Source organism: Geotrypetes seraphini, chromosome 5 (assembly GCF_902459505.1).
Source record: "Geotrypetes seraphini chromosome 5, aGeoSer1.1, whole genome shotgun sequence".
NCBI classification, from domain to species: domain Eukaryota; kingdom Metazoa; phylum Chordata; class Amphibia; order Gymnophiona; family Dermophiidae; genus Geotrypetes; species Geotrypetes seraphini.
In genome coordinates this window covers 63,214,485-63,232,285 of record NC_047088.1, presented here as the reverse complement: position 1 = coordinate 63,232,285, position 17,801 = coordinate 63,214,485, and the positions used below count along the sequence as shown (strand labels likewise).

General features: G+C 42.7%; 1 protein-coding gene across 3 annotated transcripts in view; it reads right to left on the bottom strand.

Annotated features, from left to right (window-relative positions):
- Positions 1-17,801, bottom strand: part of LOC117360908 (H/ACA ribonucleoprotein complex subunit DKC1) — a 54,439-nt gene that overhangs the window by 24,956 nt on the left and 11,682 nt on the right. For all 3 annotated transcript variants that reach the window (XM_033945514.1, XM_033945515.1, XM_033945513.1), the window contains exons 2-6: positions 15,479-15,540; positions 10,704-10,790; positions 10,044-10,135; positions 5,727-5,911; positions 541-605 (exon numbers count right to left, since the gene is read on the bottom strand). In XM_033945514.1, coding sequence (XP_033801405.1) covers positions 541-605; positions 5,727-5,911; positions 10,044-10,135; positions 10,704-10,778 — 417 coding nt within the window. In that variant the 5' untranslated portion in view covers positions 10,779-10,790; positions 15,479-15,540. The remainder of the gene's footprint in view (positions 1-540; positions 606-5,726; positions 5,912-10,043; positions 10,136-10,703; positions 10,791-15,478; positions 15,541-17,801) is intronic.

Here is a 17,801-nt window from a genome sequence, read left to right as displayed (position 1 = left end):
AAACCAATGCAAGAAATAAAGGGAGCAGATCAGAACAACACTTCCATGCTTGCCTCCAGAAGGAAGAACTGAAGGGGGTAGCAGAAACCATGGAGGAGTTGAAAAGCTCTGATTGACATCCTCTGTAGTATGCTCGCAAGCACACTGCAATAAAATTTAATTAAAAACAAACAAAACCCCCCCCACAAAAGTTCTACTATAACAGCTATTTACTGTCAAGTAGAATGCATTTGAATGGACTTATTAGCATTTCTACTTATCTTACAAAACATGTGTACCTAATACAGTTTCAGCGATGCGAGCTGAAGTCCTAAGATTTCCCAAATTTAAAAAAATGAAAATAGAGTTTACAAATTTCAATGATAGGTAAAATACAAGAGCTCAAAATCTAGAGCTCCCATTAATAGTCAGGTCTTTTTTAGAATATTTATACCAATTTCACAAAGTAAGCCCTGACCACTGGCTAAATCTGCACATACATATCACAAACCAGACCACTATCAGAAGTATTCAGAGATCCTCAGCTATGCAGAGGCTTACCTTGGAGAGCTGAAGCTCAGACTCAATAGCATTGTGCAGCCGAACTATTCCGACATACTCTTTGCCTGGAAGCGACAGAAGAGTAGTCAGACAGGCTACTAGGGTTCAATGTACACCACGATGGGTGATGTGATGGCATTTCAGGACACATCAGTTAAAGGAAAAGCACTACCAGACATCTCCCAAAACACTCATTCATCTTATCTCTAGGTTCATTTCCTCTATTATATGTCTTAATGTCCTCCCCAAAATTCCTTCAATTACAGGGACATATTAGAAAAAAATTCTGATCCATGCTTTGAACCTCTGAAAAAAGTATTACAAAAGGAAAAATTATGCATCATACCAGTGTTTCTTTCCTTTAGTCACAGCAGATAAATCCAGAGACAAGTGGGTTGTGTCCCTCCACCAGCAGGCAGAGATAGAGATCACTTGTTCTCCCAGGAGGCTTCGCTGAGCCAGGCAACAGAAGACATCGAATCCGCAGCAGGAACACCATTGGAGCAAGTAGAGAGACAAAGTGGAATAGATAGGAACCCTGTGACTGAAGGAATTCAGCCAATACATTCAGGTACTTTATCTTTTTCTTATCCCAAACCCACCAATGTAACCCTGGATTCATTGTGGGACTTAGTCATAACATTGGGACAATCACTATCTCCACAAGTAAGGGAACTGGAGAAAAGAATGTCAGAACAGAAGGAAGAATTTATAAATCTCAAACAAGATACCCTTATAATGAAAAATAAAGTAGATAAAATGGAGAAAGAGCTTATGGAAGCGAAACAAGTACAAACTACCCTTATTAGGGATAACACTAATATGAGAAGGAAAATTGAAAATTTGGAAAATAATTCACGCTCCGCTAATTTGAGACTATTAAATTTTCCTAGTTCCAACTATTTCCCCGAAAGAAATTTTGAAAAAATATCTTATGGAAATATTTAATATCTCAGAAGATACATCCTCCTTTTGTACAAATATTTTATATACCAACGAAAGAACAAGAAGATATTCCTCAAAAACAGGATTTGCAAATGGATACTACTGTAATCTTGGAAACATCATTGAAGGATATAGTAAAACCTGCAACACTCATACTAACAGTGGCTTTTTTGCCTGATAAAGACTGGTTATTGAAGATGTTTTTCAAAAAATAAAGATCACTAAACTGAGCTCCGTCATATATAGGATGGTATGCTCACTGGTAAGCCAGTATTCTTCATAACAAAGCGGAAGGATCAGCTGAACAGGCCTAACAGCCAAGAACATACTACACAGCCAACCAGGTCCAGAGCACATGGTCAAATCTGACAAAATAAAAGGAGAGAAAGAAAGGAATAGAAAGTAAACAGGCAGGCAAGATCACAGTCTACCTCCAATGACGGCCTCATACTAAGCAGACAGTTAAAGTTCTGCCAACCAGGAAGGCGAAGTAACGCTCTAATTCCAGCACCGGATACCAGCCGACCAGATAGCCAGTCTATTCTTTACAACCAGAGAAGGAACCTTGTTTAACCACCAGAGATGGGCCCTAACAGACAAAAGTAGCAGCCCCAACAAACCAAAGAGGGAATCGTGCTGATCCACAAACTCTGTAAATCTCAAGGAGAAACTCTGTGGATTTGCGCTATATTTCCAGAGCTAGTGCCATCAAGAAATGTCATGAGAAGCCACACTCTACCACTAGAGACTGCACCATGCGGTACTGCTTAGTGTAACTGAGCCTCAAATTGAAAGACATAACTACATCGAACGGACAGGTCCCACCACTCTCTACATATAGCAGTGGGGAGAAACTAGATGGAACCTAGAAACACATCCAGGAGCTGTTGATCTCCACAATCAAAAAAGGAAGACTTTCCGTACAGGAAGATGGAGCCTTGCTGTACATGCAGTACTTGTTGCAATGAATCTGAGTTGCACAGTCTGTGCCCTCTTTCCTCCCAGGGCAGAATCTTGCTGCACAGCAAGCTCACTCCACTGGCAAAGAATCTATGACCAAAGGCCAGTCATGCTAGCAAACCCACTCCTTATTGCAGGAATAAGCTATGGTGGAAGTCGGAGATGTCAGGCTTACGCTCTACATCTAGAGATGAAGTTATGCTAAAGGGAACAGATGTCAACACAACCCTTCTATATACCAAGATGGAGAGAACTGCTAAAGCCAAAGTCAGGACCAGGCTCATGTGCTGAGATTAGAAACAGCAAAGCGCTTGTTCCACCTCCAGAGATGGGACTATGCCCGAGATCTTGAGATACCAACGTGCTCAAGGGTCAAAGAGGCCAGTGCACTTATTCTCCTGCCAAAGGAGGTGGGGGAACACTCCACTCTAAGATCCCTCACATGTACTACACACTCAGCAAAGGAAGGCTCAAGCCAAGGAACATGTACTACACCCAGAAATTAATCTACATCTGAGCATCAGAAATGGGAAAGTGTGCCACACTCAAAGTTGAGACAACCAACGAGACAGAGGAGCAGCACCCAAATTTAAGACCGAGAGCCATAGCTGAGTCCAAACAGACAGCTGATCTTCCCAAAGGATGGAGGACACCTGGAGCGCACACCACTAAAGCAGGGGACACAAAGCATCTCCATGTGACCCCAATGGAAGCATCTGCTGGGCCTCGCAACCATGAGCTAGATATCCAACACAGGGCGATGAACCAAGTGCCATATGGAAAATAGGCTAAACACACATGCCCCTGAAACTTAATAAATGCTGAAGAGACCTAGACATTTTATTCCTGGGAACCCAAGGCAAGCCCCAGAAGCTGAGACCTTCTGAGGCACCAGCTGCTCCCCTGAATACCACCCAGAAAAGGATAAGAACCTGTAAACTTAGGACACAGTACAGAAGTGAGCTGCACTCCTTAAAACACTTCCATGTCCTACAGGACACTGTCTTTGCAAAACACAAAGACAAATGACCCAAGAAAACAAAAAGCTGACATATCCTCATGAATGGACTCACCAACTGACTGGGAAGAGCTCAAAATCAGCATAAAAACATAGAACCCAGTTTTCTCCTCTAAGACATGTTGCACAGGGCACATCCAGTGTCAAAAATATGGTCAGCTCAGCAATGTGGGCAGCAGAAGCTTTTATTACATATGAGAAGAGATGTATTGTTTTAAATACTTTGTATGTTGACTACAAACTGCTTAGAATTTTAAGTGGTATATAAATTTTTTAAATAGCGCACCTGTCTAGCACCATGTGCAAGACTAAGAAACAACCCATGTCTCACCTGTTGAGGAATCTGAGCCTAAAATGTTACCTTGCGCTCCCATATCAGCAAAAATTTGGAAACATGTTGAAATGGATACTCAGCTTACTCAGTAACGAATGCTGCAACCACCAATTTAACCAAAGGTGTGAACTGTTTAATATTGTAAATGCACCCACAAAGCCCACCAATCTAGCTCTTGTGGCCTTCTGCCAGCACACCCTTCAGAGCCAACAACATAGGGTGAAAGGCAGTTGCTCCTGCCAGCTATGGCATTGTCTCCAGACAACTTACATCCCAAGAGGCTAGAAAAATCTTACAATTCTGCATGGCCCCTAAAAGCTGAGCAAAGCTATACTGAGGTTAGTCAGCCACTCTAGCACTGAGTCACCTGTGAAACATTGGTGGTCTACTTCCATACAAGGCGCAGTCAAGGAACACATCCATTCAAAGACATTGCCTCTTGTTTCTATGCTGATGGGGACTAAAATTCTCTCCAGCCTGTCTTCAATCAGAGGCCCCAATTCTATTACTCACTATGCAAACCTAATGGGAACTGGAACCCAGCCAAAAACTTTTGGTAGGAAGTGCCAGAACCGCTATGACATGCTGCAGGACACACAGGGAGAAGTGACCAAGGATACAAAATGCTAAGCAAATATCCTTCCTGCAAAAATTTAAGTTACTGTTTGACCCAACTGGTAGCCAATTGATCTCCCCGAACACACTAAGATGCATGTATTGTCTGTTCATATTTATCTACTTTTATTTATTTATTTTTTTAATAAATGTAGTCCAGAGGGACCATGGCGATCTACAGCCATGAGATCTGTCGAGGTAGGACCCACCCACCCCAATTTACCACACGAGAGGAAGAGGGAGAAACAAACCAGAAGCAAAAGGGAAAGAGAAAAGGCAAGAACAAGGGTCATACTCATTGCAAGTAGAATCACCCAAATCATATGTATACAACTGGCTGCTCCTCGGTATAGAACAATCCCAATTCACTGCAACCTCTGGGTCTACCATTTCCTTTTTTTTAAGCGAGAAAGGAGTCAGGAGTGCAGAACAGTGCTAGAAGGGGCTACAGGAGACGAGCAGGGAACTGGCACCACCAGCTATACCCTAGAATAAGCACCCAGGGAGCCTAGTACCCTTGCTCAACTGAGTTAGCATAGCCAAAACAGGAGCCCAGTTGAGCCGTGCTAGCAAGAGTCGAAGATGAGACCAGGAGAAGGGTAGAGACCATCCATCTGCCTACAGGTCGCTTACCAAGTTTCAAGTTTTATTATAAATTCAAAATTCGAAGCGATGTACACATCAATAAAATTACAAAAATTTTTTGGGGCAACAAAACAAACAAAGAACTAAACCTTACAAAACATATTAAAGACTAACCTTACAAACACATTCAAACAAGAGGAAAGAATGAGAAAAGAAATACAAATTGTTGATAGTAGATAAGACAGTTATGGGAACAAAACAATAGGAAGGGAGAGAGCAATGTACTTCAGGGAAGTTATAGAATGGAATTGGAATGAGACTCCTAGTCAAGCTTTCTAATTATCAAATGCATCCTTAAAAAGAAAGCTTTTTAATTTGCTCTTAAATTTATCCAAATTGAGTTCTTCCCTTAAATAAATAGGGAGGGAATTCCACGTTTGAGGGGCTGTGACAGAAAAGATGACTTGCCGCCGTGTGTTAATAATTTTAAGTGAGGGAATAACCAGTGAGCATACCATCCTATATATCTATGACAGAGCTCAGCTTGGTGCTCTCTATCTCTGCCTGCTGGTGAATTGACACAACTCACTTATCTCTGGACTCATTTGCTGCTGATGACAAGGAAGCCAAAATTAATTTTGTAGATGGACACAAACTGTTCTCTATTTCTATCTTCACATTTGACAAGATAAATTTGAGGCACCCCCAGCAAAGGGTTAATGTCCATACCTGCACTCTGCTGTGATTTCACAAGTCTTGTTGCTCGTTCTATGCACACAATGAGACAGCCTGTCACTTTGGGGTCCAATGTACCACTATGTCCTGTCTTCTCCACTCGCAGGATTCTACGGATCCATGCCACCACCTCATGGGAAGAGGGATTGGCTGGTTTATCCAAGTTAATGAAACCTGTTCTATAAGAAAACCCAATAAATGTAGAAATTTTGTTATGAAACAGGAATGTCACTGTATTAAGAAATGCTTAAGCCGCCATGATGCAACAACAAGCTCTTATAATCTGGTTTCTGGCTACGTGGTCAAGTGTCAATTTTATGGATGGCACAAACTGCTAGCTCTCCCAAAAAAATGTACACTAATTTTTTTAAAAATAAACTCCATAGTCCACACAATCTACTATGCAAGGCAGGTAATCAATATATGTTTATGAAGGGGGATACAAAGGGATGAAGATGTAGAAAGTAGGGGGACCACAGAGGGAATGAGAAAGAGTTACAGTAGTTTCAATGAATAATACACGAGGGAGGTGGTGGAGAGGAAAACGGTGAGTGTTCAAACAAGCATGGGATGAACACAGAGGATCTCTAATCAGAAAATAATGGGTATATACTGAAGGAACTAAGGCCAGTACTAGGTAGACTTGCACAATCTGTGTCCTGTATATGGATATTCAGTTGATGACGGGCTGGGGAGGGCTTCAATGGCTGTGATAGTTAAGATGAGCTGAAGTGAGCTTTGATGGAGACCCCAGTAGATACAACCTAAGCACCAGGCAGGACTCTGGGTATCCGGCCCAGAAATATCTAAGAAAAAGGACCATTTAAATTAAATGATTATGGAGCATGTATGGTTGGGGAAAAATGTGTCCCCGCGAGCTCAGTCCCTGTCTCCTGCCCTATGAGCACGGTCCCTGTCCCCTCCCAACAAACCGTCTGATCCCATCCACACAAGCCTTGAATAGTTATGATTTTATATTGAACTTATAAAGAAACAATATTCTGTACAATGGTCATTTTATAAACACAAACAATACAGAGCAAGGAACAATAAAACCCATGGCTCCCCTCCCTTCACAAATATCCCCTCCATTATCGAGAAAACTGAAGACAAATTATTACACAATGCTACACAGAAAAATCATGCTAACAGAATACCACATTCACACATGACATGAAATGTTAGGGGAGTGCAACTAGGGCAATTGCCCACTATTCAAAGAGAGCTCTAAGACAGCTAGAAGCTAAAGCAGCACAGCCTGGGCTTTGCGTTCCCCAGTTATATCTAACACCAGCACTAGCAGTATACATATTTCAAATCTGATATAATCTAATCACAAAATAGAAAATACATTTATTTTTCTACCTATTGTTTAAAAAAAAAAAAAAAATAAAAAAAAAAAGACAGTGCTGGTCTTTTGTCTTCTATTAACTTTCTTGCCAGGGTCTCCTGACTATCTGACATTGCTTCTTTCTCCGTGTATGCACTGTTCCCCATGTTCGGCATCTCCCTTCTCTGTTTCCTACATGTCCCTTTCTAGTATTTCCCCTGTGCCCATCTCGCTGCCTTCATCATCTCAACATTCTATGATACCCTCCCCCTGTGTACAGTATCACTCTTCTATATCCCTATGCCCCCCTCCCCCCTCCGGTCCAATATCCTCCTCCTGCGTTCTTATTCTCCTCCATGTCTACCCATCTTTTCTCTTTGTCCACATATCCTCCCATGTCTAGCATTACTCGTATCCATATACCTCCCCTATGCAGCATACACCTTTTTGTCCTTGTTCCTATACTCCCATCCATGTCCACCATCTCCCCTCTTTTTGTATATCTCCCTGTCCAGCTTCTCCCCATACTCCCTTGTACCAATGTTTCTCTCACTCTCTTTCCTCCCTCCTTCTGCTATGTTTAATATTTCACTCAATCTTCCTTCATCCCCTTGGTGCAGCTTCTCTTTCCTTCTCTCTCTCTTCCTCCCTGCAGGTCCTGCACCTCTCTCCCTTCCCTCTAGTTCCCTTCCCATGAGTCCAACACCTCTATCTCTTTCCTTCAGCATCCAGGTGTGGGTCTGGAACCACTCACCTCCAACTCCACTCTACCCACCAAATAGGCCCAGTACCTCTTTCCCTCCCTCCATCCCCAGAACAGATCCAGCAACCGTCTCCTATCCCTTCAGTTCCAGCAGCCCAAGCAAACCCCTCCCCCTTTGCGGGTTCAGCAGCAGTCCTCCCCATCCTCCCTATCACGGGTCCAACAGCTCCACTTCCTCATGATCTCAGGACAAAATTGGCAAAACAAAAACCCAAACTTGCGACTCCCCTGGGTCGGTCCCTTTGTGCTTCCCAGGGCGGGCCTACCTGCCTCTTAGAATCTTTGTGGATAAAGAGTCAACATCATACGCAGGGCTGCTTTGGAACCTTCTTCCCACCAAGTGCCTCCTTCCAATATAACTTCCGGCGCAGCAAAATTCTTTGACTGGGTGACCAAAGAACTGGATAGAGTGCACTAGATGTGGTGTATTTAGATTTTAGTAAAGCCTTTGACAGTGTTCCACATAGGCATCTAATAAATAAACTGAGTGCCCTGAGGATGATCCCCAAAATGACAAACTGGATCAGGAACTGGTTGAGTGGAAGGCAACAGAGGGTAGTGATCAATGGAGATCTCTCTGAGGAAAGGGAAGTTGCCAGTTGTGTGCCTTAAGATTCAGTTCTCGGGCCTGTTCTTGTTAACATTTTTGTGAGCGATAATGCTGAAGGGCTGTCAGGTTAAGGCTTGTATTTTTACGGAGGATACCAAAATCTGTAACAGAGAAGGTGAGGACCTAGCAAAGTTTGAAGAATGGTCTGAAATATGGCTGCTAAGATTTAATGCTAAGAAATGCAAAGTCGTCCTTTTGGGCTGCAAAAATCTGAAGAAGGGGTGAAGAACTTTAGTACACAAAGAGGAGCGGGACTAGGGTATGGATAGTATGTGATTATCTTAAGGTGGTTAAACCAGTTGAAAAGGCGATGCATCTACCATCCTTTCTGTAAAAAAGTATTTCCTTCGATTACTCTTGAGCCTCTCACCTCTTAACGTCATCCTATGCCCTCTCATTCCAGAGCTTTCTTTCAAATGAAAGAGATTTGCCTCATGCACATTTATGCCACCTTATGACTAAGACCACTGACCATTTTAGCAGCCTTCCTCTGGACTGAATCCATCCTGTTTATATCTAAAAGGATGCTAGGGTGCACAGAGAGAAGTATGGCCATTAGAAAAAAGTTGGTATTGATGCCCCTGTAGAAGACTCTGGTGAGACCTCATTTAGAATACTGTTTACAATTCTGGAGACCACACCTTCAAAAAGATATAAACAGGATGGATTCAGTCCAGAGGAAGGCTGCTAAAATGGTCAGTGGTCTTAGTCATAAGGTATACGGGGACAGACAAAGATCTCAATATATATGCTTTGGAAAGGTGGGAGAGGGGAGATATTTAAATACCTCCTTGGCATAAATATGCATGAGGCAAATCTCTTTCATTTGAAAGGAAGCTCTGGAATAAGAGGGCATAGGATGACGTTAAGAGGTGAGAGGCTCTGGAGTAATCTAAGGAAATACTTTTTTACAGAAAGGGTGGTAGATGTAGAGACAAAGACTGTATCTGAATTCAAGTGTGGGATAGGCAAGTGGGATCTCTTAGGGAGAGAAGATAGTAGATGCCGAGGTTGGGCAAACTGGATGGGCCATTTGGCCTTTATCTGCCAGTACGTTTCTAAATAACTACTTCTAAAGGTTATAGAGATAGGCTTGATTTCTGACCCAGTGCATTTTTCAGGATTGCAAAGTAACACAAGTGATCTTCAATTATCCTTTAGGAGTTTGTCCACCTCTCTTACGCGAGACTTGTCCTTTGTGATTACATACCATTCACTTCATTTTTGACCACATAAAATCAGACCTTCCTGGTCTACACGTTTTAAATTCTTTAGCCCGGTGATGGTGTGCTCTCATCAACTCAGTCATCACCATAATCTGCATGTGATGGTGAATTTAAATGGGAGGGACTCCTTCCACTGTCAGAAATTATATGAAAGCATGTTGCTTAAACTGTATCAAGTATTCACAGCATGCTTCCATTTTACAAGAAATAGCAAAACAGCCTCTTCACACAGACACTTCTTGCCAACTGAGGTGAAGGAAAAGATTTTAGAGAACAAGAGACCCTGTTTAGCATGACAGTGCTGCCATCTGTTGATGAATTATGGAGATGCAGGTATTACATTTATTTCTCACATATGAAATCTGGACTCTCCAGCACTTACCTCACATAATCAGCAATTTCTCTATTAAGAGGGTTAGCCCCAGAAGGAAGAGGGGTATAGTGTGTTGTCCGTACATTTAATTTGTCAAAGTTCTAAAACAAAAGAGGGAAATAAGGCTAATAAGAAACATAGGAACTGAGAAACATAGCACTGGTGATGTAAGTTGAAAGCAAAAAATCTTGTGCATGGTAGGGTGATAATCTCAATTCATTTGTTCTAACCACCATGCTACTACTACATGCCTAATCTTGAACAGCGGGTATCAAATAAGCAGTACTTTGTGACTACACTTACAGGAGTTTGACATGTACACCCAATTAACACAAAAGTAACAGAACTTTAGGAGTAGAGGGAGGAGGGGCACAGGGGAAATGAGCATCTTATGCTTACCACAAAGAGTAAACTGCCAGCATGGAGTCATTATGCTGGGGGGGGGGGGGGTCATTTTTATCATTGCAGAAGATTTTCAGCAACATACATGTACACTATCTGCACAGACAAGACCCCAGCTCTGAGCTTGAATACAAAATGAAAGCTTGGTACTAAACCTTAGAAGACCGAGTTCAAAATGAGTGAGATTGCAGAGCAGCTGGTACCAATTTTCTTCTACACTACTGACTACCCATGATTTCCTGGGAGGTTTACAGTATAAATGTTTACCTTTAGTAGTAAGGGCCACTGAGAGGTATCCAATTTAGCCACTTTTGATTCTGGTTTAATAAGAAAGCTTCCCATATGCTGTATTTCCTGGAAGGAGTGAAAAAATGTATGATTCCAAAAAGATCAAAAATTTATGAAGTGATTAACAGATATTACTTTTCCAATTTTTACTTTTCTGGAGGACCCTACCTAAGATGTCAGGAATAAACATTTCCTAGCACATTCCTCATGTCACACCACAAACATGTTTATGAGAGAAAAATCCTTTTAACAAAATGGTGAAATGCATCCTTATCTGCTAAATTTTAGGGCAGCATATTTAGTGCATTAAAATGTTTAATGCAATTAACAAATCTACACTAATCTTCCTCTCTCTGCCGACCACCTATTCTCTCCTTCACTCACAGGCCAAGCCCACTGTGCCTGAATCTGCATTATCCCTCTGCCTCTCAAATCCCCATTCAATATCACTCTGACCACCATCGTATATTGCCCCATCTCCATTTCCTCTTCCAGCTCATTTACCATTTTTGGGTCAGTGGAGGAAGCAAAAGTAAACAGAATACAGATAAGGGGGTAATGCCCTATGCTGACTGCTGGTTTTATAAGTGATATTGTTAAGGGCTGTCAAGGTTTGCCTCTTTGCAGATAACAAAATCTGCAATAAGAGTATGGATAAGATGAGGAAGGACCTAGTGAAGCTTGAAGAATGGTCTGGAATTTGGCAGATTTAATGCTAAAAAAATGCAGGGTCATACATTTGGGCTGCAAAACCTTGAGGGAAACGGTACAGTTTAAGAAGTGAAGAACTTTTAAACACAAAAGAGGAACAGGACTTGGGTATGATCATATGTGTTGATCTTAAGGTGGCCAAACAGGTAGGAGGCGACACTGAAAGCTATAAGAGTAAGGAGTGAAAATATGAACAATTCAGTTGATTTATTTAACATTTTATGTATGTACTAGTCTTATAGCCCGTTACATTAACGGGTGCTAGAATATATGTGTATGTGTCTCTCTTTATTTCTTTTTCTCTCTCTCTCTCCTTAGCCGCTTTCTTTCTTTGTTTTTCCTTGGCTGTCCATCAACACCCCTTGCATGCTCCCCCTGTCCATTCTCCCTTCCTTTTACCTCCCCTGTGTCCACCACCACCCCTTCACAGCTCTCCTTATGCAGCAACAGCCCTTCTCCCTTTGTTTTACCTCCCCCCTGTCCAGCAGCACCTTTCCCTCCCCCCATACCAGTTCCCTGTGCACCTGCCCGTCTTTCTTCTTGTCTTTCTGTCTCCCTTCCTCCCTCTGTCTGTGTGTCCAAAGCAGCATTCCCTTCCCCTCCATTTCCCTCCCCCCACACCAGTTCCCTGTGCACCTGCCCCTGTGTCTTTCTTCTTGTCTTTCTGTCTCCCTTCCTCCCTCTGTCTGTCTGTCCAAAGCAACATTCCCTCCCCCTTCCATTTCCCTCCCCCCACACCAGTTCCCTGTGCAGCAGCGTTATTGTTTCCTTTACCCCCTTTCCCTTCCCACAGTAGCGACTACAAATGCGGGCCCGAGTCCTTTGGCGCCCCCCTTCCCTTCCCTTCCCGCGGGTCCAACTACACATGGCGATTCAAGTAGCGTGTCCAGCAGTCTTCACACGCTGCTTTGGGTCCTTCTACTGGCCTGATTTACTCTGGCACGTCCGGAGCAAATCAGGGCAGTAGAAGGGCCCGAAGCAGCGTGTGAAGACTGCTGGACACGCTGCTTAAATTGCCAGTCGGGGCCGCAGTAAGGGAAGGGGGGGGGTCGGCAAAGGACTTGGGTGCCGGGCAGCGGAAATCTTCTTCTACCTTGCCTCTCCTCCACCGTTGGGAGTCAGCGCCAGGAGCTGAAAGAATCCCGCGCCTCTTTGAAAACTGTCACGCTGCTGGAGGCGGGAGGCAACGGAGAGGGCAAGGGGTGAGCCGCGCATGCGCACTTCCTAGCTGCAGCTCACAGAAAACGGACGCACGCTTAGGAAGTGCGTATGCGCGGCTTACCATTTTATTATATTAGATGGTTGTAATCTGCTTAGTTTTTAGGCAGACTGTAGGTCTTTCAAATAAATAAATAAGAATGCTTGGGTGCATAGGGAGAGGAATGGCCAGTAGAAAAAATAAGTGGTGATGATGCCCCTGAATAAGATTCTGGTGAGACCTCATATAGAATATTGTGTACAATTCTATAGGCCACACTGTCAAAAATATTATAAACGGGATGAAGTCGGTCTACTAAATGGTTAGTGGTAATTATAAATCATGTGGGAACAGGCTTAAAGATAAAGATGTATACTTTGAAGAAAGGTGGGAAAGGGGATATGTTAACAGATATTTAAACACCAACATGGCATAAATGCAAAGGAGGGAAGTTTCTTCCAATTGAATGTAGATCTGGAATGGGCGAGCTTATAATGACGGTGAAAGGAAAGACTCAGAAGTAACCTAAGAAAATCCTTCTCCACAGAAATGGTGATGAATGCACAGAACAGCTTCTCAATGGTGGTGATAAAAACTTCATATGAATTTAAGAAAGCTTGCAATAAGCACATAGAATCTTTAAGGACGTGGGCTTGAGATCTGACACCACACAAAAGATAATACTGATATGACTGGGGCTAAGACGGATCAATCTTGAGCTCATGAAGAGAGTTGTTAAAAATGTCTGGCAGGGCTGAAGACTTGAACAGTCGCTGAATGGGACTCCATACTGCTCCTCAACATAGGCCAAATCTTCCATCAGAAATGCCTAACTTTGAGACAGTAAGGGGATCAAGACTGAACTTTTGTCCCTTGAATCCCTGTCCGACGATCAGTCAAGGAGGAGCTCCGCTCCCATAGAAGAAGCGCTCTGAGGATTCATAGAAGTGTGTTCCATCTTTAGCAGGCCTGGTTATCATTATTGATTAATAATGTGTGGATATGAAACATGGATGGAAGAAATTACATTACAATTAGTACTATTGTTATGGGGGTGGGGTCAGAGGTGGAGCCTGGTTGGGTCTAGGGCGGTGCTTGGGTGAGGGTACTCGGTTGATATTTGTTAGACTTAGGGCAGGGATCTCAAAGTCCTTCCTTGAGGGTCGCAATCCAGTCGGGTTTTCAGGATTTCCCCAATGAATATGCATTGAAAGCAGTGCATGCATATAGATGTCATGCATATTCATTGGGGAATCCTGAAAACCCGACTGGATTGTGGCCCTCAAGGAGGGACTTTGAGACCCCTGACTTAGGGGGTACATGGCTTGAAGAAGTTGAGAAACACTGGGATAGAAGAGTACCCTAAGGTTCAGCATACCACTCCTATTGCACTGGAATTACTGTTGTGGGACCTACTCTCTGGAACTCCCTTCCTTTGACTCTGAGCTTAAAGCCTTCACTACAGACATTTAAGGTCACTCTAAAAACGTACTTGTTCCAGAACACTTTGATCATTATTAGTCTATGACTTTTTTAATAGCACTGTATGGCCGGACTTAATCAGCATGGGCATGGGGGGGGGGGGGGGGACGACACAGAATTCAGAAGCTTCATTTACCCTCTTCCCTTTCCTATTTGTTCTTGGTGTTCTTTTTGTTGCTTACATGATTTTATTTATTGTACATCGTTCTGACGGTTCTTCCTTAAGCAATACATCAAATTATTTCAAAATATCTTTATTTGGTTATCAAACTGCACAAAGAAGAAAGCACAACAAAATACACATCACAAATATATAATTTGCATAACTACAAATTACATTATTTCAATACCTCCCCACATACAGTCCATTTCCTCTCAACAAATACTCCAAAGAAGCAAAAAAGGTACATCCCCAACCCCAGAAGCAACAATTCATTAAATTAAATTGAATCCAATTTAAATCTGCTTGACCCAGTCCAAGCAGAGAAATTTACCTGACAACAGAACTATTCATCAACACAGAGAACTTTGGGAAAGCAGGCTGAGTCCCGCAGTTCCTGCACCTTCTTCTCATCACTCTCGCCGGCTGTCTTCAATAGGTCAGAGTTGCTACAGGCTGCCTGCTGGAAACCTCAAAGCCTTTCTTCTGCCGCTGTTACAATTTCCCATTTCTGTCCGGGCAAGACACGGAAGAGAAGATGCTTCCGGGTTACCGGCAACCAGCCTGTAGCAATGGCTGACGCCCACCAGTGGGAAGTGAAAAAAGGTGCAGGGACTGTAGGAGCCCAGCTACCTCTCCGGTTACCAGCAGGAGGAGAGTTAGCTGTAAATGTGAAGGGCCAGAAAAGGAAAATGTTACTATGAGGTACAGGGGAGGGAAAAAAACTGCAAGGAGAGAGAAGGACAAGGGAGCGAGAAATGTTGAGGAATAGGGATGCATGGGATGAGAGGGAGAAATGCTAAAAATTATGGTGGAAAGAGATGTTTGACCCTGGGCACAAAAGATGGGGACATGACAGAGAAAGGAAGAGAATGCTGTATTGGGGGGGGGGGGGGGGGAGAAGGGAGATGTTTCTGCTTTGAGAAGGGACACATAGGGAAGAAGATTAAAACTGCAGGAGGAGACAGGGATGAACTTTTTTCCCTGTGTCACTCTGGTAGAAGATAAACCCAAAGTATTGGATGGTAAAGAGTATGTAAATATTTAGCCTTCAAAAAAAAAATGACTTTATGATCAATTCATAGTACATCTAGTTTTTAAACATGACAATAGTAAATAAAATTAGATGCTTAAGGTTACTAGACAGACTTCTAAACTCATTCATGTTACAGTTCCATTAAATGCAATAAAGTTATCACTCACAGCAACATCTTCATCGGTCAAAGGTTTATCTTTTTTCTTCTTGTGCTTTTTACTTACTACCCCTAAAAGAAAAAGAACAAAAGTCATTTGAAAAGAACTGCACTGTCTGCATATAAAGCAAGAATGCATACATACATGAAAAAATGCAAACTATATTTTTAGAGGAATGTAATATACGAGGATGATTTGAATCCTCTAGATCAGTGGTCTTCATTAATTTTTAAGTTGGGGACATTTTGGATTGTAATGATCTGAAGGAAAGCCCCCAAATATCTTCCCATGCGGGGCCATGACACTGTTGACCAGTTTGTGTCAATTACTTCCATCCCCACCAGTTCATGGTTCAAACTTCATTGGCAGGTCCTCAAGGTTGTATTTTCAAATACATTCTCTTTTTGTCTAGTGTAGTATCTCGCAATCTTTGCCAAGCCACGACACAATGAACATGGTAGCCATGGCTCAAGGCATCTGAAAGTGCGTGGTCATCATATTGAAGTCTGTGCATGCACCATGAGCCACCAGTGGGGTGGGTGCTGGAAGGGCAGATGTGCAGAGAGGAGAGGCGCTGGTGCCAGCTGACTGCCTACAGGATTTGCCTCTCGCCGCGAAAGGCACATCCTGTAGGCAGTCAGCTGGTGCCTCTCCTCCTCCATGGTGTCTTGCGACACAGTTTGTGATGCACTGGTCTAGTGAGACATGCTTTGTCTTTCAAGCATGTGGCTCCCCCCCCCCACTTACACACACACATCCACTTTTTCTGTCCAAAGTTTGGGTAGAGAGGCAGAGTAGAAGGGGAAAAAAAAACCAGAAAGACAATGGGGGCTGCCACTGAACCCCATGCCTGGCATTGAAGAACATTACTCTATGTTTACGTTGTAAATCGCTTAGGCTTTAAACGAAGAAGAAATTTTTTAAATAAAATTAAAACAGTAAATCCTATGTTTCTCACTTCAAAAGCTGCTGGATCCTCTATGTTGCAGCTCCAGCAGCTTTTAAAGTTGAAAGCATAAAAGCCAGCTGCCTTCTCAGAACTCAGTAGACCCTCGAAGATTGGACTTTTACCTATGTACTTTAAGTCTTCTCCAATGCATGATATCTGCTGAAGAGACAGAGGAACCATTACTGAATTTGAGGTGTTTAATCTTGATTTTGTTTGACTACTGTACAATTCAAATTGTTTTGTGTCTCTAGTGAAGTTGAGGAGCTAGGGTAGTGCCTCTCAAACTGTGTGCCAAGGCACAGTGGAGTGGCCCGAAGAGATTCCAGAATTTTACTTTAATTTTAAAAATTCCCTTCATAAGTATACATGAGAATAGATGACATGTACATCACGTACGCAGGAGTCTGTCAATGTTTTATGAGCGTCTGTGTGCGTAAGGATACAACCGCCCAGACAAACATCATTCATTGATGTGACAGTTTTCAAGGACCAAATTGCAAGTAATTACACTTCTTCCTCCGTATTCGCGGTTTCTACACTCACGGTTTCACATAATCGCGATTTTTCGTCAGGTGACTCCGCCCCCCAAAATTACATTATGATTAAAGTTCCTTTCCTTTTGCTGTAATGTAAAAAAAAGTTTAACTTTTACCAATATTCACTCTGCTTCAATGCTTTCTCCTACAAAATCGAAGTTTCAAAACTTTCACCCTGAAAATCACCGGTTCACCTCGTGCACAGGGAAAAATGCTGTTTCCCAGCATCCATAGAGTGAAATTCTGCTTCCCAGCATCCATAGAGAAAATCGCTTGCCTGCTTAAAGCTTTCTGAATTGCTGCTTACCTGCCCAAAAGCATTCCGAATCGCTGCTTGCCTGCCAAAAATATATCTGGGATATTGCCTCTCCTTCAGGAACAGGTCAGGTCTCCCACCATGGCTACAAAGCGCAAAAGTTCAAGTGCTACTGAAAGTGCTCCCAAAAGGGAGAAAAAGGTGAAAACCTTACATTAAAAGATAGAATTATTGGATATGCTTCAGAGAGTAAAGTCCTCCTCCGCTGTTGCTCGACCATTAGGTACATAAAAAAGAATGAAAAACAAATCCATGAAGCTGTTGCGGCAGCTGCACCAGCAGGTGGGAAGAGATTACATGTTGTGCGAGATGCCAATCTCTCTCGCACAGAAGCTGGAACATTTCTGTGGGTGCAGGATTGCTACAAAAAGAGAATACCGATAGACTCTGTGATGATATGAGGAAAGACAAAGTCTTTGTATGAAAGCTTGAAGAACAGGGAAGGTGGAATGTCACAATCCACCGACTTTCTGGCCAGTAAAGGGTGGTTTGATAAATTCCATCACAGGTATGGCCTGCGTAATGTTAGAG